This window comes from Passer montanus, unplaced genomic scaffold (genome assembly GCF_014805655.1).
Source record: "Passer montanus isolate IOZ18808 unplaced genomic scaffold, ASM1480565v1 scaffold24, whole genome shotgun sequence".
In the NCBI taxonomy this organism is placed as follows: Eukaryota; Metazoa; Chordata; class Aves; order Passeriformes; family Passeridae; genus Passer; species Passer montanus.
In genome coordinates, this window is record NW_024367037.1 from 1759843 (window position 1) to 1784078 (window position 24236).

The 24236-nt window shown below is 37.3% G+C and overlaps 1 protein-coding gene across 3 annotated transcripts in view; it reads right to left on the reverse strand.

Annotated features, from left to right (window-relative positions):
- Positions 1 to 180: 180 nt before the first annotated feature.
- TERT (telomerase reverse transcriptase) overlaps positions 181 to 24236 on the reverse strand; it is a 31563-nt gene continuing 7507 nt past the window's right edge. The window contains exons 4-16 of one of the 3 annotated variants that reach the window (XM_039711165.1): positions 20592 to 20781; positions 19114 to 19296; positions 17659 to 17820; positions 17168 to 17263; positions 14543 to 14628; positions 12153 to 12266; positions 10356 to 10427; positions 8360 to 8545; positions 6992 to 7118; positions 6649 to 6710; positions 4770 to 4894; positions 4273 to 4410; positions 181 to 644 (exon numbers count right to left, since the gene is read on the reverse strand). In XM_039711165.1, the coding sequence (XP_039567099.1) occupies positions 541 to 644; positions 4273 to 4410; positions 4770 to 4894; positions 6649 to 6710; positions 6992 to 7118; positions 8360 to 8545; positions 10356 to 10427; positions 12153 to 12266; positions 14543 to 14628; positions 17168 to 17263; positions 17659 to 17820; positions 19114 to 19296; positions 20592 to 20781 (1645 nt within the window). In that variant the 3' untranslated portion in view covers positions 181 to 540. Of the gene's footprint in view, positions 645 to 4272; positions 4411 to 4769; positions 4895 to 6648; positions 6711 to 6991; positions 7119 to 8359; positions 8546 to 10355; positions 10428 to 12152; positions 12267 to 14542; positions 14629 to 17167; positions 17264 to 17658; positions 17821 to 19113; positions 19297 to 20591; positions 20782 to 24236 lie in introns of those variants that run through there. The other 2 variants (XM_039711166.1, XR_005627650.1) reach the window with 2 other exon arrangements.

Consider the following 24236-nt stretch of genomic DNA (forward strand, 5'->3'; position numbering starts at 1 on the left):
ATTATTTGTGATCTGCAAAGCATAAAATTTCTAGCCTCTACATCTTGCCATGAAATGCATTTGCCCTGTGCAGGTAACTGCTTTTTGTGACGTAAACCAGCATATTAAAGCTTACTATAAAATAAAGGTCATGGAAACAAATGTGTTATTGCAATTAACCAACCAATTTATTACAAAATAGTCTGCAACACAAAGAAGTAAAAAACAGCCCTTCATTGAAACAAAAAAGTTAATAATTTTGTACAAAACATAGTTTAATGATTCCTTCATCAAGAAGGAAGGAACATAATCAAGTAAATTACTTCAAACAGCCTGTGAATTTACAAAAAAAACCACAAAAAACAAACAAACAAACAGGAAGGCATTAACAAAACTGTCTGCTCTTTTTGTGTCCTTGTAGGGTGTCTGAGAAACAGACACATAACACTTCTGGTGAACTTGCTTTTGGCCCACTGTACCAAAATAAACTACAGAGAAGTCACCTAAAGACATAGCATTTATTTTCAAACCTGAGAAAATTATGAAGTAAACCTCTATCAGTTAGTCCAGAATAGCTTTGAAATCTTGACAAAGAGATGGTTCTGTCACTGCCTGCAGTAGTGCCATAGTATCCTTTGGGATCCTCCTGATTAGCTTCTTCTTACCTACCAAAACATCAGAAACAATTCATTACAACTGCAAATAACTATTAATTCTGGTTTAGGGAAAATGCTAATGAAGCAATGAAATCAATACTAGCTAAAACCACCTAAAAAGCTGAAACACCTGGAATATGGGGACAAAAAAAGCAAAAATAAAATATGCTACTGTTCCTCCACACTTATATCAGGCTAATAAATAAAAAAGTTTCAAAATTGTATGTGAAAATATTATCAAAGAAAGCAGGAGGAATTTGCTCCTTGATTTTCTGTTTTTATGGAGCTTTTTTTTTCAGATTTGAGAACTTCACTGAATTTTGAAAAGTATAAGCCCATTTATTAAACAACTTTAACCACCAAATAAGGCCTTCCATTAAATCCCGGTTACTTTGAAAGACCGAGTGTTCCATCAATAGAAATACAGACAGCAAAAAGGACTTCTTATAGATTAGAAAGAACATGTAAAACCCTAGCAACAGTTTAAGTCCATCACTAAACAGAGTCAGCAAAATTGTCAATGATGCAGAAAGCCAGAAGTACTCAATAAACATTTGCCCTGTATCTGGAAAGGAGACAGATGATGTATTTATATCTCATCATGATAAGGAAAGACTCTTGCTCCTTTCCCCACTGGTAATAATGGGAGGGATGTTAAACAATAACTGTGTTTTAAATACTTAACTCTGAAGAATGATGACAACTCATGACAAGCCCCTGATGTTGATATGTAATAGGTTTGGGAATAGTGGGAAGAACCTCCTCCCCAAAACCTATGAGCTTGATTTCAATTCCCATGGAGAGCAATGGAAAGGCATGTGCAGGGACACAAGAGAAAATCACATTTATATCAATTTCTGTCAACAAGATCATCTTACAGAGGTAATAGTGTTTAATAATTGTGTTTAATACAACCAACACAAACTCCAAAATGACAATAGAAATTGCAGGTGTTAAGTCAACACAGGGGCTTTTACCAGCCTTGTTTATCTCCGTGCTACAGATTACTGCAGCATGCAGAGATACTGGGCAAACTTCACAGGATCCCACCTGAAAGTCAGTGACTTCCCTGTCATGACTACTGACATCCACACATGCTACCCGATTTCAGAATATAAAACTTAAAATACCATGTTTAGAATTAGCTCTGACATCTACATAATGCTTAGCTTTCTAGTAACCATCTCTACAAGATTTTCTGATTACAATAACATTGCTCAGGGCTAGGTCTGGCGCAGGGCAAACAAAACTAACTTGTAACTACATAGAAAACTACCAATATCTCTGTAAATGGATTTCATTGTATGCCCAAAGGATCGGGACACTCAGTATAGTACCAAATTCAGAAGAAAATACAAATATAAACACAAATATGTACAATCAGAGTCTGAAAAACAGCCTTCACTTATGACCAGAGACCTTGGGGATACAGAGATAATGAAGCCCGTTCACACCAAGGGTATGCATGTCACTTGTCAGCACAAGATGTCTTTGTACAGCTCCACCAATTATTGTATCAACCCCTGCTACACCAGTGGAACAGGGCTAGTAGAAGTATAGGTAGATGTTAAACTGGCTATAAGCAAATGGAGAGACAGCATTTGAATTACTTGGACCCCAGTGATCTGTCAACCAATCAAAGAGAAAGTTTCCATCTTAAAAGTTTCATAGTAAAGTCACAGCCTGCTAATTGTTCGGGTAGCTGTTAAGCAAAGATTTCTGAAGCCTTGATCTCTCAGTAGAGCACTTGAAGTCTCAGATATTTCCAAAATAAACTGGACTCTGTAGACAAGAAGAGTGGATTGTCTTAACACTATGGATTCTGCCTCAGAGAAGGTAAGATTTATGAAAGAAAAGTAGAAAATTACTCTTTTCAAGAGAATGCCACCAACGACTTTCTACAGACCTTTGGACTTTTCCTGCTCCACCTCCACAATACTCAGGAAGTACAATGTTAACAGCCTTCCCCAGGAATTTAGGAAGAAAGATTATTCCCTTTCTAAAGGGCAATTCTCACTGCCAGAGAAGCCAACTGACAGGTCAGCTTTCTCTTCCTGGGTAAGAAACTGTGCAGAGTTAGGCCTGGACCACATGCAAGTTTCAGGTCGGTATCACAGTTAGGCAAGCAGCTCTATGGGTGCAGCAGAAGGAACCTAGTGACAATCACTATTCAGACTAGGAAAACTTCACCTCTACTTCCCAGCCCATTTTCCCTGGCATCTGTGGTGGTGTGACTTTGTGGACGGCTGAGACCACTTTTATGGCTGATGCACACAGCCATGGAAGCTGAGATTCTGCTGCAGTAAAGCTGCCTGGGACTGTGCCTCCACTCTGGAAGTGTGCACAGAGTAAACAGCAAAGCGTGCACAGAGAAGGATGGAGGAGCTTTGGCTTGGATTGTGGTCCGCCAGTCAAAGATCCCAAGAGCAAAACCTTTAGCATTAGAGATGAAAACTCAAATGTGTCCTATATGGATCTCAGAGAAGTGAGGCAGCTCCCAGAGAAGCCACTGTCCTATTTGTTGTGCCTACTGCATTCTCTGCTTAGTCCTGGTCTCATCCAAGTGAAGCAAGCAGCCCTGCCCTGGCTTCTCAGCAGCAGTGAGCAGACTTGGGGCCTCTGGATTTGGTGTCATTGAGTAACTCAGAGAAGGAGCTCCTCTGGGAAAGGCTGTTGGAATTCTGCTCCATACAGAAAGTCCACAGGTCTCAAGAATGTGGCTGGCAAAATCCCAACCATCAGTTTGTTTCCTGTGAAAGCGTGTCTTCTTGATACATTCACACTGCACCACCAAAAATCAGACTGCACTCAGGCATTGCTGCAAGCCTTTGATATGGGAAGGAAATGCTTCCTTCCAAAAGAGCTGCTTTCTTTTGGGGGCACTGGGATCTCAGCAGCTATCAAAGGAAGCTTATATTTCAAATCAAATAGGTGTTACTGTGGAATGACTCACTCAGAGGGCAAATCACAGAGTCAGCATTGAGAATCTGACCATCACCGCAGCTAAATTCATCAACAGTGCTGGCTGCTTCAGGAAAACATTTTACTGTCTACTTTTAGTATCTTAAAACTGAAAATTCTATTATTTCTGGGGCTGGCCTGCAGGCAGACTGCACAACTGTTTAAGGAAAGAGCTCCCCAGGGGCCAGGGACACAGACAGCTTCTTTCACCAAATGGAAGTGTCGGAGACACACCAACACCACTACTCTGCACTGCTTCTGTTTCCAAGTGACTCTGGTGACACTTTTTTGGGTAAAAGTTTAAATTGTGGAAGAAGCTTATTTAGTTGCCAGTTAATCTACATTTTTAAAAATAGATTGAGCATGTGTTTCATTTAGTTAAACTTGCTGACAATACTTACATATTTAACACTGTCTTGTTAAGCCTTCTGGACTGTACAAGCTTACTGAGTGCCAAGCATCAACTGTCCTATGAGAATAAGGCTCTAGAAAATGCAGTGCTGGAAAACATTTTAATCTGCCTACTTATACTTAGTAAATTTGAATAAAATCAGAAAGACCATTACTGTACATCTGAGAACAACATTTTAGGATTACAAAACTTTAAAAATCCATTAGATTTTAAATTTAATTACAATGAACCATAGACAAAATGTAAAAATTGCTGAATACTTACAGACTTTTAAGGATGTAAGCAGACATTTGTAAACAGCTTTGTGATTTAACAGTTTGACAGTGAAGGCATGATAGCAGAGCCATTCTGCTACCTGAATAGGGAATATGCCAGATACACCTTTGTTAGCTTTAGCAATCCCTAGAGATAGAAAAAGAAAATAATGTAACTGAAAATGATGAGCATTAAAAAGCATGTCTGGTCTCTCTTCCCTTTCTATAAAAATCACCCCAGGATTTTTTACTAGAAACCTGTGCAGTCAGTGAAGTCTTGTGCACCAGCAGAAAACTAAGAAACTAGTGCCTGAAACACAATCTTCAGAAAACTTGAGTCTAAGAAGAAAAATGCACTGTGATTCTTATTAAGCATTTCACATTATTAATTCCTGATCTTTATCCCAAAATTACACCATTGGACTGCGCATTCAAGATGTTCTATTTGTCTAAAAAAACCCCAAACAAATCCAAACCCACTACTTCATTGCCGTTAACATCCTATACCTGCATTTACTGTTTTCAGGATAGCATAGCAGCATGATGCAGTCTGAGAGATAATCCTTAGGAAGAAATCAGGATTTTTTCTAACTTGCTGGTTGAATGGTAATTGGAGAACACAGGCATGGAACCTGTTCACAAAAACAGCCTATTTAATAAAAAGTCATTTGCAATTTCAAGTGAAACTATGACTACATAGCTTAGGCACTATACAACATTTAAATGCACACAACAGTCTTTAGGTGTATCAACACTGTTACTGCACGATACCTCTCCCATATACAAACATTCCTGGAATGTCAGATGTAAACATTGCTTGTTTGTAAATTTAATGCTGAAATAAAATCTTGAAGCTCTCTGCCTTGGTAACAGACTTCTCCTCTGAGGATAGCATAACTGTGCAGGGAAAACTAAACTACCCATTGTCACCAATTCCACATCACAGATTATGCCACCAGAGAACACTCACGTGAGAAAGAGTGAGAGGAAGAAAAACAAGGCAAAACCCCACAATAAATTCTGTTCAGGTATGCAGAAAAATAGACTTCCAAATGATTTCACAGCCCAACCTTTGCCTATTTGGAAGCCACCTCTATAGATGTTATTTGTATCATATGCTTCCTTACACCTGTTTGAAAATATTTGGAACTGCTGACTTTTTTTTACCTTCAGACTCTGGCATTATAATCCTGCTTATGCTGAATATAGCCAAGTACAATGTTGATTTTTAATTAATCAAGAATGTATACACTTGTTTATGAAATTAACCCAGCAATCTCTTAAAAAATGGTGACATTTGCAATATATAAAGGATAGACCTAAGTACCATGCTGCATTAAAGGTCTCTGGTTGAATTAACCTGACATACAGTTATCATGGTGGACAGTCTTCTAAATAACATATAAAGGCCACTATTAGAATGTTACCATAAAATCAAACAGAAGTAACTAAGTAATCACATCTATCAGAGAAAAATCTTAAATCAAGATTTAATCAAGCCAAAAGTTTAAGAGCTGGACACATCAGTACTGTACTAGACAGACCCAATTACACTTCTTGGACAAAGAATACAGCTTGAAAGTGGACCAAGATGAATTTAAGAACAAAACCAAAATATCCCTTCATAACAAGTGTGACCATAAGAGCAACATCTGATTTCTGTGAACAGTGAAGAACGTCTTGCACATTTTTGTGTTAAAACAATAGAAAACCCATTAATTGCTGCTGCCAATCATTCCAAGTTTTCAATGTATGTAATTTAGTATTTTCTTCCACCCTGCTTATCAGTTTTGATTTTTTTCCCTTATCTTAGTTTAAAACATTCACTTCCTCTACCGATCAAGCCAAGGTCACAATGCCAGGATACTACCAGCTAAGGAGCAACTAAAATGTTATCAGAAATAAGAAACTACAATTAACTTGGTAGAATGAAACCTCACTTTACCTAGAGTTATACTGGTCAAAGTTCTGTATGACTTTAACAGATACAAAGTTCTAAATATAAACTACCTAATATTTAACTGATCTAAATATAAAATGGTTAATAAGGCTTCTTATCATACTCCTGAATCAAAACAGACTGGTTATCTTGAGGTCAGCTGTCAAAACCAAGACACTGAAAATCCATTTGGTGAAGTATCACTTAAACACACACATCAAACATATTCCTTTATCCTAAATCTAACAGTATTACCTAAGAACAGTGTTGAAACAAGAATAACTTGACCTACTACTGACATTTCCTATTGCACACATGATACATATACCTACATATACACACACATACACACTGCACACCTACATGGCACTTTTTTTTGATTCATAGCTCCTCCATGTGTCAAGAAAGAGTAATGAAATATGCTTATTTCAGAAGACATTGACCCACCTGTAAGCCTGGAGTAAAAATATCTTGTAGATGTTAATGAGAACTGTTCTAAGGCTGTTGATCTAGAACAGAACAGAAACAGATCTATAAGAATATTTTAGTGTCATAATAGGATTGGTTGAAGATTTAGACAAAAAACATTTTATGCTAAACTTAAAAGATTTCTTTTATGCAACTAAGTTAACAGTATCAGTTCCAGAACCCTACACTTTATTTGATGTCCACATTTCCAGACTATGTGGATTTCCTCTCAAAATAAACTTTTATGTTATAACTCAAAGCAGTTTTAATGCTCTTCATCACTAATCACTGTATTGCCAAACATCCATTTTCATATTCCCACCTGTAAATCAAGAAATAAACTATGACACTTCAGTTTGAGGACTGCACTCAGTTTGTATTTCATGTTTTTCCCAGCTGTTATACTTGAATTGAAGGAAAGACTTGATCTGATAGAAGTACAGCTGTAACTAGAAAAAAAAGTAAAAAAAGTAGTTACTCTATGGGCTAACAGACTAACTAAATTAAATTCTGTAAAGTAAGCCTCATTTAACTTCCCGTGTTACAGAGATTTCCTGCTAATCAATGAGCCAGTAGCTAAAAGAGGACCATAATTAAATTCAATGTTGAAAGAGACTAGGTCCTGTGGCATTAAGAGTACTAGCTAAGGGCTGACTTCAATATCTCAGGGCTGAAAAATTCAGCCTGCTAAAAAAAGCCAAATCAATAACCTTAAAAACAAACTAAATTTATTTCTTAAACACATTATCTAGCCAGAACATTATTAATTACTCCAGTGACAATCATCTTATCTATATCTATGATCCATGCAATGCAGGAGCTTAGGCTTGAAGCCACCTTAGTTACTGGAACAACCGTGATGTTCCAGCTACTTATGTCAAGCTTATCAAAAGCAAAGCCTTGAAACAAACACTGGGGTGCGATAGGCAGTGCTGGGGTAATGGTTAGACTTGATCTTAAAGGTTTTTTCCAACATAAACAATTCTATGATTTTATGATTCTGATTAGTGTCTCCCAGACCAGTAGCATCAATATCCTTTTCAACATGAAGTGCTTCTTTCAAGAACTCAGCTAGTGAATAAATCTCTTTGGCTGTTGAGTTTGGTCCTTCGTTATGGGAACACATGTCATATAAATTCCTTTCCTAAAGTGACCAAGCTTTTCTGTTTAGGAAGACTACTGAGGGACTTTACCACACTGTTGGTGGAAAACCTCCTCCAAATTTTCCACTTAAATGCTTAAGGGATGTTTATACTAAAAATGGTCAATAACAAAGCTAATGAAGCTTTGATTAATATTATCCTTGAGTTTAAACAGTTCTTTCTTTTCGATCTTTAGCAAATACCTAATGCCACCTCTAATAGTCCATGTACAGTGTCTACAGAACTTTTCAGTAGGATACATTCTTCCTGTCTGGAGTTCTATGCCACTTCAGACTGCTGTGTGTAAATGGTCACACTTGCTAGTTTAAAGAGAAGTTGTCTTCCCCACACATTCTTTCCCATCTGAAGTGTACAGGAGGGAACACCTCTGATGTTGAAAGGATTGCTAGTCCCTCTAGTCTATACCAAATTAATCCCAATCTATTTTGCAATTAATTCAACTACACCATTCCCAACACACCCTTGTGCTTCTCCCACTATGTATGAGATATTGTAAAGCTGACACTGGAGTGCACAACTCTATTTACCTGGAGTAATCGCAGTAAACCTCAAGTGTTTTTATATCTAATAACAAACCACACCATGGGATCAAACGACAATCTGGCAGCTGTTTAAATTTGGAACATCCTGGGATATCATCAACAGGAAAATTCACCACTGTCTTATTTGGGTTTATTAAAAGGCCATACTCGGGAATACCTGTTGTTAGAGTCCTAAAACAGATATAAACAGTTAGGCTAAGCCCCCTCAGCAAAGCAGACAAAAACTGGCAGCATGCTGCAAGACAGAAGATCTTGAACAAAAGGGCAGAAATCAAAGAATGAAGGGAACCACAGCCAACTCTTCAGGTTAAGGAACACAGCTAGAAATGAAGAGAAGAGAAGAGATTAGAGGTAAATAAATACATAAAATACATAAACTTGAGGATAATGGAGAAAAAAAATTTATAGATTAATGCAAATTAAGCACATCAGCCATGCAACACTTGAGACCAGCTATATGAACTACACTCACAGAAACCTCTGAAATAAAAATCACTGAAAAATGTGACAAGTTACTATTTTTGGAAGTTAACAAAACCAAGGAGAATCCATGTAACAGAAACCTCACTCATCTGATGAAAAGTTTTGAAGCGGAATAGTTTCCCTACGAGTGGTTTCACAGTCAGAATGCCTGCTGATTACCTGCTACATACTGATCAGCAGGGTCACGGACAAGAAGCAGTTCTTACTTGGCAATGTACTTATGTGCAGGCTTTTAAAGAGAGGAAGAGGTAGGTTCTTCTTCTTGGGGAGTCATAGTCTTAATGCTGTCTCCTCGAAACCAATTTACTGAGTCCCCCAGTTCTAGTACTACATTAGGAAAATCTGGTTCTACTCCATTTGTGGCAGAGAGCTCATAGGATCTGATCTGTAAACAGTTCTGGAAATCTCTCACAGAAAAGGCTACTTCTGTACAGAAAATCAACACAGCTGGTACACAAGTTGATAGAACAAAGATGCAGACAAGTTCAAAGGGCAAGAAGGACAATATCTGCACTGCTACTCAAGTGACATTGTGCTGAAAAGACATTGTAAGAGATTAATAGCTTGAAGCCCTCAGTGTTAGTTTGATTTACCTGTAAACCCACAGATCCGTAGAAATTTATTTCTGTTCTGATAGGGAAATGAGGATAAATGAAGTCTTCAGAATAGACTACCACTATTTCATACAATTTATACTTCAAACTGTACTTAACTGATTGCTCCATCACCTTCAAAGCTCACAACAAAGCTGCATCTTTGTGACTACGTGAAAGCATGATGCAACTGACAACACTAAGCAGATGCTAAGCTTTTCTTCAAGACCTGTCCTTTGGATCCTTTATATTGATTCTGGCATCAGCTGAACTCCCCTAGGACTGACTGTACACTTCTATCCACAGTAACCAGGAGCTTCTGGGATTCAATTTTTAAAGAAAAGGTAGTTCTGAAGCATAATGAAGAATTACTATTTCAAAACTTCAGAGTGAACTGCACACTACCATGCTATTGGTATCTTCAGATATTCATTATGGAATGTTAATGACCAGAAAATTCTTAGCAATATTGGATCGGACCACAGCTGCATTCTTTCCTGGGGAACGGAAAACAGCAGCACGAGTTCCCAATAAAAACATTTTGAGAATGGAAATAAGACACATTAAAAAATTTGAGGGAAAATGGTTTTCAAAGACAAGTGTCAGCTGCTTTGGTTAGGCTGCAATACTAATTTTTGCTTGAAGCTCCATCAAGGTTAGTAGGTAGGTCCCTAATTCAAACTTAAGCAGGAACTGCCCACCATATGAACGGCAACAGATTGTTAACTGGCTATCAAGAATGCAGTTTTAGGATTCTTCCCAAGCACAGGCTACTACCAAGGACTCAACAAAATAGCCCTTGATTGTTAACTCATAAAACAAATACACCTATGTGCATAAAGATGAAAAAGAATTACATAAAAGATAATAATGCTTACTACTTTGCAGACTATGTCTCAGCATACCTTAGAAAAGTTCTTGCCTTCATTAAATGTGGTGTAAGCAGCAAAAAATCATCAATGAGACGTATTAGGACTCTGTAATCAAGAAGAAACCAATCTTAAGATTTTTTAATACACAATCTTTTCAAAGCTTTTTCATAGACGTCAGAACAACAATGTGCCTGCCTATTTCAATTCACAAGATGATAGAGGCCGATATGAACTCCAAATTGAGACTCATAAAGAAATTCTCTGTTGTTTTTTTCTAAACATAAATGAAAAAATTAAATAAAATCAAAAAGCAATGAGTGGCTAGATGAAACATGAAGGAATTTACAACACACTAACTTCCACAATGGCATCCCTGAATACAGGGTTTTACACCTTTCTAAGGGAAAATTTGCAGTATTTTTCTCGACAAGACAAGGGAACGAGGTGCCAGACCAGGTACACAAGTAGATTCTTGATAGGCTCCAACTCTCTCTTTGTTTACCAGGTAGTAACTTGTTCATGCACCTGTAGCTTAAATGTAAAGCAGAATACCATCTACCACTGCAAAGGCTAAAATTTTCCAACAGATCCCAAGCATGCCCACATTTTTCTGGTAAATCCTGCCTAGCAGATCTCAGAGAAGTAGCTCTGGAGATGATGATGTACAGTCTCATCTTAAAAGCAAGAGTACTGCCATCACTATGCCAGATCAGCTGCACCTTGGCCCACTCAAGTCAATAACCACCTTATTCTTCTGACTTCAAGGACAAATTAAATTATCAAGATCATTCAACAGACTCTTAAACAACATTCTAAAATCTGCTCTACATAACAACAGCTGGTACATTAAAGAGGGCATTCTTCTGAAGCAGTTTCAAAATTTCTGCTTTCTAAACACCTTTTGAAATCAACAGACAGCTTTTCAGACTCGCATCAGAGCTTCTTCCTCAAGCCTGTAAGAAGTGCTTTTGTAGGGAAATGTTTAAAATTCTGACACCCAGCAAGCCTCCCAAGAAGAGACACCAGACAGATGTACTTATCTGGAGTACTCCCACAGTTCTTTTTTATTTTCTTGGGGAAGAATTCACAGCAGTGAAGGGATATGTCTGAACACGAGTTTCAGGTTCCAGCTCATGACTAAATGCCCTAATCCAGGATTCAGCTGGGGATCTGTTTATACAAAGGTAAAAGGAACCTCAAAATTTTTACAGCTAATAAAGAGGTAAAGTTTTTGTCAGGCTAGCTTTCTGCCAAGCTCCTAAGGAGCAAGCATGTGCAGGGCACAAATACTAAGAAGATTTACCAAAAATCACACAGGACTTCAAACAAGAACCAACATAACCCATAAACATCTCCTGTAAAGCTCTGACCTTGATAAAATGTTAAGATTTACCGACAGTGGATTGGAAAGCCCTCAGGCAGAAATCTGGAGTATCAGTATCAGAAAGTATGTAACAAACATCTCATCTTCTCTGAGGTGAAAAGACCACAGATGATGTGGGAATGAGTGAGACAAACTTCTCAGAAGTACAAGAGCAGCTTGTAAGACTCCTTACAGCATCCCTAAATATGGTGCCCTTTCTAAGAATAAATCTGCTACCAAAGATACAGGAAAGCTTCTCTGCATTTTCTTCTCAATCTTGCAATGGGGAAATTCTCCCAAAAAAACAACCACAATTGCACTGAAGCTGCAGAGATGTTTGTGTGCACCACACTACTAATGAAGTTGGAAATCCTTGAAATTCAAAACTAAATACCAGACAAAATTTTTAACACACGTACTACATATTATCAATTACTGTAACAGAGCACAGAATAAAGCATCCCTACCCATCCTGCTTTATTCCAGAGAGCCATTTGTTTTCCATATCTCCATAGAATAAGCTGCAAAGTAAGGTTGACAAAATGGAGCCCTGTGGTATTCCACAGCACTGTAAGTAGTACCTACCAAAGAATAAAAGAAAACAAAAAAATCAAAACATGTAACAAGATTGCAATAGCTGTTAAATATTTTCCAAGTATAACATAAGAAATATGCTATATGTTTGCCAGGTAGCCTTAATTTTTTTTGTGTTCTTTCTTCTAAGAATCTACATAGAGATCTAGACGTTTTAATTTTAAGAGTGAAAAAACCCCACTAATTCACATAGTCCTTTCGTATTAACAAACTCCAGGAGACAACTGCCATTAAATAAAGAAATTGTATAACTGATCTCAAACCACAGTGCCTCCTTCTGCTGCAGACACATCTTTCATTGAAGTTTTTAAATTCTTTATGTTACATCTTACTGTGACAGCTTCAAGAGAAGTGCTCTTATACACAAAAAGTGCACTGGAAGAATTTTCTATGCTGGCATCAACCAAATGGGTATGGCTCACAAAACCCAAGGGAATTATTTTCACAACACTTCTTTGAAGCAGTGAGATACTATCATGTCAATTTCACCACTATTACATGAATGACTCGGTGAAGCTGAAGAGAATAAATTCAGACCACATACTACTTTTGAGCACTGATCCTACCTGTATTTTCAGTCATCTGAAAACACTCCTGACAGTAATTTTCTTTTCTTTTCTTACAGCCTTTTGTTAAAAGTATCAAATGGTATTAAAAGATTGCTTAGAAGTCCCCAGCTCAATAATCAGCACTTTTCTCAAAACATCAAGTCAACGTTGACTGACTGTGATTTTTTACGAGAAAAAAAGTGTTTATTTACTGAACATATGGGGTTCTTTTGGACAAATAAGAACAAGCTACTTAAAAGGGCTAAGTTCATTTCAGGACACACAGTATTTTTTCAGTCAAGTTGTGACTAAATTTAAAAGTATGAAGCTGGTTTTGTCAGGGTGTGCTTTCTCTGAAACCATTACAATTCCATGAAACATACTCATGTTGGTTAGTCATTATTAAAGTATGCCACAAGAGCATTCTCATGATGCTGCCAAAGGGAGTGTAAGCATCAATGCTAGAAAAAAATATAAACATGCTTCTGTGTGACTCCTTGAGAGCATTTCTCAGTCTCCCTCAATCCTGTGAGATTCTAAAGTAAGTATTCTAAAACAAAGGTGTTTTTTCCAGAGCAAGAAGCTATTCACTCTAACATAAATCACTGTGACTTTACAAATAATGATCATGTAAGTACTTTCTTTTTTAGACATGGTACACATTTGCCACCTAGAGGCAAAATACAAGTACCAAGTCAGTATCTCTAGCAAGACCAGAAGAAGTCAGCATTACTACTTTCTGTAACATCTGATTTTTAATTTTGGAGTTGCCAAATAATTTAAATTCCTATTGCTACTACCTTTTATTCTGATTGCAACTTGCCAAAGAGCAAAACCATTGCACTTCAGGAAAATTACTAACAAGGCTTTTGCATGATAGCTTGGACTTCACTCTTGCTTTTGCTCACCACTGGGGATCCCACCATTTTAAAGTATATTCCTTTTGAATTACACTTGCAGTTTTAAATTAAGGTTACTCCATATGCTATGGAATTATACACATTATGAAGGTTATTCCATAATCTATGAAATAATGCATTGTAAATAGTTAACATTTAGGTAGGGAAGAGAAATTTTATTAAATGTAAAGTTTACTCCAAACTCTTCATGCCAAGTCAGTATCTCTAGCAACACCAGAAGAAGTCAGCATTACTACTTTCTGTAACATCTGATTTTTAATTTTGGAGTTGCCAAATAATTTAAATTCCTATTGCTACCACCTTTTATTTTGATTGCAACTTGCCAAAGACCAAAACCATTGCACTTCAGGAAAATTACAAACAAGGCTTTTGTATGATAGCTTGGATGTCACTATTGCTTTTGCTCACTACTGGGGATCCCACCATTTTAAAGTATATTCCTTTTGAATATACTTGCAGTTTTAAATTATACTTGCAGTTTTAAATGAAGGTTACTCCATATGCTATGGAATTATACACATTATGAAGGTTATTCCATAATCTATGGAATAATGCATTGTAAATAGTTAACATTTAGGTAGGGAAGAGAAATTTTATTAAATGTAAAGTTTACTCCAAACTCTTCATGCTTTTTTGGAGCTTAAACTGATACACAAATTTCTCACTAATATGAAATAAACAAAAAACTTTAAAAGACAGCTATTCAAAATTCCCCAGAGCCAATTAAAAGTACCCTCTTAACAGGAAACAAACAAACAAAGCATACTATAAAAGAATAACTAATTTCTTTTTTACCTGTTCCTAATCTCCAGAATGCTGTTATGTATCATTTGAAGGAAAAAATTAAACAGGCTGGAACTTGTCTCATAGAAAGTTAAGCTCTAGAAATGTGACAAAACAAAACAAGATTTGAAACAAAAAATACACTATAACTTTGAAGATACACAGAAATCTTTTAAAAAGTAGACTGTAGCAGCTCAAACCCCTATGTAAGTGAAAAGACAAACCCAAACCCAAGATCTGAGCATACATACTAAAAAGCTGCTCACATCCAACAAGTTAATTTTTGTTGGATGCTGGGGTTTTTGTTTCGTAAACCCATGACCTGAGCATACATACTAAAAAGTTGCTCACATCCAACAAGTTAATTTTTGTTGGATGCTGGGGTTTTTGTTTCGTGTTAGGAGAAATCAAATACAACATCTAAACCCACTTTTTTAAATGCTGGCATAATATATTGGATTATTACAAGGGATAAGACCCTGCTCTTTTGGCCACTTTCTATCCTGTAGGACAATTTTTGTACATCATACTCTTGATGATTCCCGAAGTCTTGACACACTCACTTGCCCATTCTGCTGCAAAACACTCTTCAGGTATTACATACACTTCCATGCATTGCTGTCCACCCAATATTTAGAACATTTTGTTAAAAATTATAAGATCCAAAATCCATTTACAACAATTTAAATACCCTTAACAATGACTTAATTTAAACTCAAATAAAATTACTTACTACTTGCACAGATTAGACAGCAGACAAATGTACCCAGCCTTTGATAGAGCCATGCAAGATCACAATTACTTGCATTGAAAAGAGAAGGTGATGTACCAATGGTACAGATACCCAGCCTGACATGACACTTTTCTCAAAATACTTTATTTTAAGATAATGACACAAAATTGTTTTAAAACGTAAAATATTTTTAAACAGAACACTGTTGCTCACGCAATATCTAGTATAGTTCTCTGAATCAGTTTGAAAAAGATACCAAAATGTACTTATACATCAGAGATCCAGCTAGTTTTCATTTTCATCCAGGTACTCATTAAACTTGCTTATTTTTGTAGGATCTTGGAATTGTACACCAGCCACACCACATATTCCAATCCTACATGCATAGATATGCAACATCATTTCACTCATTTGTTAGAAATCACCTTTTGCCAATCTTGACATTTTCCACTGCCAGGTTTAGAGAAGAAAAATTTGAAGAGGAATTACTATCCACAGATACACAAGAGCATTTCACTCATATGTTAAAAATCACCTTTTGCCAATCTTGATATTTTCCACTGCCAGGTTTAGAGAAGAAAAATTTGAAGAGGAATTAGTAGCTTGAAACAACATATCTGTCTGCTCATTGGATGCTCAGGAAATCTTGTAGGTTGTTATTATGGAACACCATAATTTCAAGCAAGGAAATGCATGAAGAAACTGTCTGAGCCTATCACCTACTTCTATGCCTTTGTCATCCTGTTTGCACAGAAGTCTTGAGAACAAGCACTTATATCACTAGAATGAAAACAGAAGGATGCTTGCTTCTTGCAACAAAGCAACAGTTGGAGTAAAGTTAAAATATATGTAATTTTAAACTATACTTTAACTCATTGAAATCAAGAAATCTCTTTAAACAAAAACTTAAAGGGCTGATCATGTTTGCTTTGTACTTAACTCCCCCTAAAGAAGAGTTCATTCTCATCAACCTTGACAGGTAATCCTTAAAATCAGCTTTTTAAACTGTTAATTAGGTACAAAATAAGATCTTAAAGCAAACAACAAAAAAAAAGCTCTGCAGTTTGCAAGCCAAGATGCCACATCCTTAGCTACTTGGCTTGTAATTTGTCATGCTGCTTGCACAGAAGGAAGTCTTGAGAACAAGCACTTGTATCACAAGAATGAAAACAGAAGGATGCTTGCTTCTTGCAACAAAGCAACAGTTAAAGTGAAAATACATGTAAGTTTAAACTATATTTTAATTCATTGAAATCAAGAAATCTCTTTAAACAAAAACTTAAAGGGCTGATCATGTTTGCTTTGTACTTAACTCCCCCTAAAGAAGAGTTCATTCTCATCAACCTTGACAAGTAATCCTTAAAATCAGCTTTTTAAACTGTTAATTAGGAAGAAAATAAGATCTTAAAGCAAACAACAACAACAAAAAAAAGCTGTGTAGTTTGCAAGTCAAGATGCCACATCCTTAGCTACTTGGCTTGTAATGCATTTTACTCATTCTTACTTCCATACGTTTTGGAGATAACAAGTGTTGATGTCCACTTGTACTAGACAGTTAATTTCTCACTTGAGGACTGTTGCAAGAAACAATGAAATCAGGAAAGGAAAAAGAAAATACTGGTTAAAATAAAAGTTTGATAAAATAATGAGAAAATCTGGGAAAAGTCTAGAAGGACTTTTAGTCAAGATTTCTTGCCTGGTGCACTCCTCCCACTGAACACTCAGAGCCTGTTACAAACACAAAGAAGAGATGACAAAAGTCTTTCTACTGAAGAAAGGTACTGGTTAACTAGATGAGAAGTAATGGCACCACATAATATGTACATACAAGTAAAAATCTCAATCCTCCTCTAATTCTTCTGCAGCTTTCTTTTTCAGTTGAAAAGAAGGCTCACAACACTTACCTGTTCAACTACTATTGCATTTCGCAATGAGGCACTCTCCTGAAGCTGGGATACAAACTGCTTCATGTCTGGCATAAAGTCCTTGAAAGTAGAAACCTGTGTAATTGTTCAAATTGTAAAGAAACAAATTACAAAAGCAATAAAAAAATTCAATAAATGACTTTTCTGTTCAGTGGAGGTCAAAGAATCAGCCTTATTGCATTATTTTAATACAACAATTCTTTTACCATTAAAATGAAATGTCTCACCTACAAATCCCTATTTCCACAACAGATTTATTTTTATCTTTACTAAGAGTGAGCAAAAACTTTAAAAGGTATGGACTAAAACCAAGTTTTTCTACCCCTGGAAAGTATCTAACAGCATTAAAAAAAATGTTTACTAAGTACTTAACCACTTCAAAGGGTGGCTAAAGAAAGCTATAAAGGAAAAACTTTTCTGGGACCAAAATACGCTTACAACAGCAAAGAGAAGAAATCAGGAAGTCATACATGTCTCTTATAGAGCCTCTTGGCCCTTCCACTTGGGGTAATCATAATCACAGCGTAGCGCCGTATGCAGTACACGGTTCTCTTCTCGGGCTTCAGGACCCGCGAAATCACTTCCACAAGTTTATTGTGAGGAATGCTGTCATAAGCTCTGGACACATCAGCCTGAAACAGAAGGAAGATCTTCCACTACATATGCAGCAATATTGCTGTAAACATTCTGATAGTATAGAAGAAGTATTGCTGTAGTATGTAAGCAAGGCTGGAGGATAGATCACATGAGAGTAAAATTATTGCACCATTCAGGCCAAATTTCTGACAAGCCAAGAACTCACTGCTTATCTGAAACAGCTTTGCCCCCTCATCAAGTGTTCCCTTAGAAAGGAATATCCAAATCATCAGTTTTAACACAATTCTTATTATTAACAGAAGATTATACCACATGCAACCTTAAGTCTAACACTAAACTTCCAATCATTTAAGTTAATAACTAGTATTCTTATGTTTAAATATTTTACGAAACTTGCCTCATCATATGGCCATGGAGATGACACCTTAGACTTTTGGAAAGCTGCAAACCTACATATTTTACCTGTCCCTTCCTTTCCTTTTATATTGGAAACCTACCTATGCTTTTACTTATCCTAGTAAAACCAGAAAACTTTCTGTAAAAGCAACAATCCTAGGATTATTATAAGACAAATTCTATGTCAATGACTCAACCCTTTGGCTAGAAAGATAAGAAGACAAAATTATGGAAGTTATTTCATGACAAGCAACATATGAGAGATGAGAACACAGCTCCCCTACAACACAACCAAATCTGTGTAATTTACATAGTTCTGTATACATTGCCCCAATTCAAAGCTATGAATTGAAATCAAACACAAAATGTTGCCTGATAGACAGAACTGACAAAAGTGTGAAGATGAAGAACAAACTCCTTTAAATAATGGGCTACCACAAGCACTGTTTTTTTCCAAGTGGGAGAAGAAACTTCTTGGAAAGACACCAACCAGAAGTCATGTGTTCATTTTCAACAGAAGCTAATGATACTGAGATAGAAGAGACAAATTTTATTCAAAAGCACATACAACATTTTTCTCTGGTTTTCATATGGCTCAAAAGGCTATTCAAACTTCTTTCTCACACTTTTATAACCAGCTAAATGTGACTGCAAAAAATTCAGTGCATGCATAGAAGCAGGAGTTCCTGCACAACAGAAAGATGGACAGAAAAACACTCAAGTAGAGGAAACTCTATTGCAGGGACACCCACCCACAAAAACCAATCAACCACCCCCATTGAAAAACTAACCAGAGTCTGGAAGGAATGCACAGAATTTTATTTAGAGAAAAAAAAAATTATGCAATCAGATTACAGATAATACAGCTATAAAAGTATCTGCACAAGCATGTTTTGAAAAGCTAGTTTGAATATGTAATGAAAAGTACATACCTTTACACAGTAGAAATGAGGAATTTCACCACCAGATTCAAGAATCTTTGTAACAAACTGCTTCCATATCTTGTAGATATCATCTTTCCCAAACACTGAAGAGCCTAAAAGACTGGTGTTTATAGTCCGTTCATAATTTAACACACTAAACAGATTTTTTAGTTGAGTGTTGTAATGATTCATCTAAAGAGACCAAAGAGAATCACCATAAATTATGCTGAAACACATTAAATTCTTTGCAATACAAATACTATAAATTTAAATGAAGTTTGAAATTAAATTTATGTATTTATTATATCATTTGGTTCAACTGAAGCTTTCAGAAAGCCTTAATATCACTGCAGTAACTACTTCAAAGTCTCAGAGATTTTTCTTTTGGTACAGTTAAATCCTATGGAAAAGGTTTTGTTCCTATACTTGACTCTTGGAATTCAAGGTGTAATAGTTACAGTGACAAACAGATGAATGCCAGCAAACAAATCCACTATTGATGTGAAAAAATCTTCTTAAATATTATTCATTCTCTCTGCTGGAGGTAATGACAGCAACAAGAACAGCAAAGAGAAGGTGTGCTCTGAGATTTTATGCAAACTCCAGCTGCACTATCAGCTGGGCCTCTCCAGGGTACTTTATTCAAGTAATTGAGCAAAGACTTAACTCAGCTGTGGGGATAGTCAAGTACATCAGAGCAGCACTGAAGTTATGCAGGTAGATTAGCTCTGTAAACACCAGAACGTGGAATATTATGTGAAATAGCACTCCACAGTTCAGAACAGCTTTCAGCTTTCTTTTCACCTGGTATGGGACCACATGGTATGAACAGTTAGAGCTAAGAAGCTGTTGACACCTCACCGATTTGGGGAACGTTCAATCTTGGGAATGAGACTCAGCCTTAAGGAAAAACAATTAATTCAGCCGGGCAAGATCGTGAAACTGGGCTGTCACTACTCCTTCTGGCTAACTGCCCTGTTAAATAGATTATTCTGTGCCCTGAGTGTTCTGTCTGTTCCCACACTGCAATTACTCTCAGCTTCCTTCCTATCCCTCTACTGTGCTTGTTCCAGCTTCCTGGCCCTTCCTTAGATCCTCTTCTGTAATGCACCCAGCTCACCATTGTTCACTGGCTCCACAGGCAACTTCACAGATCAACACGCACCATCAGTATTAAGGCAAATCCTAACAGGCCAGACTCACCCATATTAAAAAAAAAATGGGATTACCTTACATGCCATGTTATTCTATTGGGCTCATTTCCTTAAGGCAGGTTTGCAAACAGAAGTTTGCAATGCTGGAAATGGAGGCTTGTGGTAATTAAGCATTGGAAAGGGAGAAGCTAAGCTGCAACAGACCCATTCAGCCATTTTGATCAGAATGTTACAGTCCATCATGTTAAAACTAGTTTTATGTAACAAAAATCCTTACTCCGTTTATGAGTTACCTACACCAAATGCATATAAAACAATGAAATAAATAAAAACCTTCTTTTCTCTGCTTTCCTTGCTGAGTGCTTGTGGTCCGACAACACCGCTCACTTTTACTATGGGTCTCAACCCATTTGGTTTTGGAATAAACCGGAGCTTTGATGCCACAGGAACAAATTTTTTTTGATGGATAGCTTCGATCTCCTCTGAAGACAGAGGCCGTAGCTGTACTTTGACAAAATGGTTTCTAAAATACAAATATACACTTAGTGTAAACAACAGGAAAGGCAGAAAACTAAAACATTTAATGTCTTTATGATAACTAAAGCCAAATATTTTTCTAAGATTATACAAATACTAACCGCTACAGAAAGTGACATGAAATTCTGAATTTCAGAACAATATCATGGTATCTTAATGACAATGTAATAAAAAGAGACCGTATATTACTGCTTGATGCAAATAAAAACCATTATTAACACAAATTTAAATTTAAACACGGATTTGTGGAATACATAGGAGCATTATGAAATATGTTTTATGCAAGAAACAGGAAGTTGGATATTGCTCATGGTTTCAGAAGTTTGAAACGCATTAACAAAATTGAAAAGAACCTTCTGAAAACTACTCTAAGACAGCTCCTGAGAAGAACACACAAACTGTAATGGCTGTTCTACTCCTAAGAGCTATGGGATCTACCACTTATTAGGTGCTGGGATACACTGACAACACAAGGGCTTTAGGTATGCAGGACTCTGATGAGCAGGTGTCAGTTGAAGCAAACAGCAGAAAATAATGAAGAACCAAAGGTGCCTAAGTCACAGGTAAGCTTCCCAAGCTTACCTTAATGGGAAATGTGTTTTCCTCTCACATTTCCCCCTCAGGATTTACAGTTCCATGAAAAAAATCAGAATCAATACTTTTCCATACAATGAATCAGGAAAACGGTGGTGGAGGAAAAAATGTGTTTTCCTCTCAGATCCACCCCCCCTCAGCATTTACAGTTCCATGAAAAAATCAAAATCAATACTTTTCCATACAATGAATCAGGAAAACGGTGGTGGAGGAAAAGCCCTTGTTTTTACTTAAGATGCAGAGTTAAAGTACCCCACCTGCAACATACAAGACCTGGATAAATCTCCTGCACTGCTTGTATTGTTCAGATGGACAAAATGTGCCCTACAGACTAATGGCTATATTACCCTGGGAAGGAAGGGAGGCAATTCAAGTCCTCACAAAAGACTGGACATCAATCTAAATTTGCATGAAGACTTTTCACATCCCACACAATCCAACAGGCTGGTTTAGCAAAAGGAGGCCACACTACTACAAAAAGCAGTGGGTAAATGGTGGAAACTTGGTAAAGATGCTCTAGGAGATACCTGAGAAGCCAAGAATGCAGGTAAGAGAGGCTCACATATACTTCTTTTGTATGCCTATACAAGTCAACTACAAGCTCATGATCCATCTGCTTGGGACTCCTGGTGTCTAAGGGACACAGTGCATGACACCTAGAAGGTATAGTGGCATGCAAGGCCAGTGAGTTGAGCTACTGAAAAGAGTTTTGAGGGTTAATATTCAATTTTTTTTCAAACTAAATTCCTGGTACAGATGCTGCCCAAAGAAAAGCAGAAATGATTGCTTTTCCACAGTGAGGGATCACTACTCTTTACAGAATTATATTCTTTGCTGAACACAACATCTACTATACACTTAGATAGATAACCAGGATAAAACAAGTCACTCCAGTTCAACAGAAAAAACTTAATGATCAAATTTCCCTCCCTTTACAGCTCACATTCAAGACCAGAAGGAAGAAAACCCCAATGAACCTCCATCACTATGCTAAAAAATATGGCTTCCTTTGAAAGTGAAGACAAAGACCAGTTATTGGCAGATCTTGGCTACTCCCTCTGGCCAGCAGGAGATGTCATTTTGCCCGCAGCAACATTCATTGCTTATTTCATGGCATTTATTTCATGGCAGTGCTGATAATTTTGAATGTGCGCTGATCTAGCAGCCACTGAAGCACGCTGCTCTCACTGGCGCTCACAACGCTGTTAAGCACTGAAACTTGAAGGAACTTGACTAAATGGCCCTGCTGTCTTTTGATATCTCACCTCAATCTGATGGGGATGATTCTGAATTTCTGCAGTGTTTTTAATCCTCAGCAGCCACTGTGTGTGGCAAAGTGAGAGGTGGCATGAGCTTTAGGAAAACAGGTGCTCTCACCACTGTGTTCACTATTTTTAACTCACAACTTGACATTCTGCAGGCTATTTAACTTGAAGCAACCGTATCACAAAATACTGAATTTTTCTTAGCAAATTCTGCTTTTAATTTGGGGACTGAAGTTTGGTATAGCTTCAAAAATTAATACAAAGTTGTCTGTTCACAATGACAGCACACACTGGTCTCCACCAATACAGCAAGGCTAATATACAGATCCAGGGCCCCTCTCAGAACCCTGCTCCATATCCTCCAGTGGGATTCTGTCCAGGATGATCTACTCAAAAGGACAGTCCTTCAAGATGAGGATTTACTCCCTAGTGGCAATGCAGTCAATACAAAGGTAAGCTCACAAGTATGGTCCAGGTCCACTCAATCCAGCCTGTTCCATGCATTGTCTTCCTCCAAGGGAGGATGCAGAACTCAACAGGAATCAGTGGCTACCAATGCCTTCCTATGAACCAGCTCAGAACAACTGCCTTGGGCAGCTTCAGCTGAGGAGAACCAGAACAACCACAGAAGATCGATTAGGGCAACACCAGACACTCCTCCAGAGAAGATGGAAGCAGCTCAGAAGCCTTTGGCACTACTTCACCAGCAGTACCTGGCTGGTTAAGAGCAGACAGTGTCCAAACAGCCTCAAAACAGCCAAGGCTGTCCTAAACACCTTGTATCCCAGTATCTCTAAAGACCTAAATTCCAATTTCTTTCCTCCTATGTGAAGTTGGCAGCTGGCCATCTCTATGAATGCAAGAAGCTTGGCTCGTGGCAGACCTCATGTAACACATCACACATGAAAGAGCAGTGCTGAAAGCCCTGTCAGTGAAGCTTAACTGCAGCTGCTGGAATGAGACTCAAAGTCCTTATAAACTATGACTCCTGTAGCCAGAAGCAAACATCCTGTTCTTGGAACACGCCTTTGGCAAACACGCAGCAGCATTTCCTTAGGATGTTTCTCCAACTCCCAACAAGTTTAGAGACCTTCCAAGTAAAAGGTGAGAAGGGGCTTCCTGCATGGTAAGGAAATATGTAGGGAGGAAATCAGAAGAAACAAGACCCTAGATTGAGATCTTTTTAGTTCAAAGCACCTTACACATTGAGTTTTTCTGGGAAACTGGGAACACAAACAACAGAGCTAAATCCAAGTTGTTTGCTTTTAACCACAAACCCCCCAAAAAATCTATTATTTACTACTTGTATTATTTTTTATTTTATCTCTACTATGTGAAAGTCAGTGCTTGATCATATTTTGTGCCAAAAAATAGCCTTTAAGTACACTGAAACTGCATAAAACAGTTTTAATTGCAACACTACAGCTGTTAGTTTGAAGACAAACAATGTGTGGGACTGAAAATTACATTCTCCTACTATTCAAAGTGTGTTTGCTGTGCTACAACTGCAAACAAGATCGAGACCCCATTAAGTGCAAACACAAATGCAAAGAATGGCACTGGAGATATCAATGCTGAAATC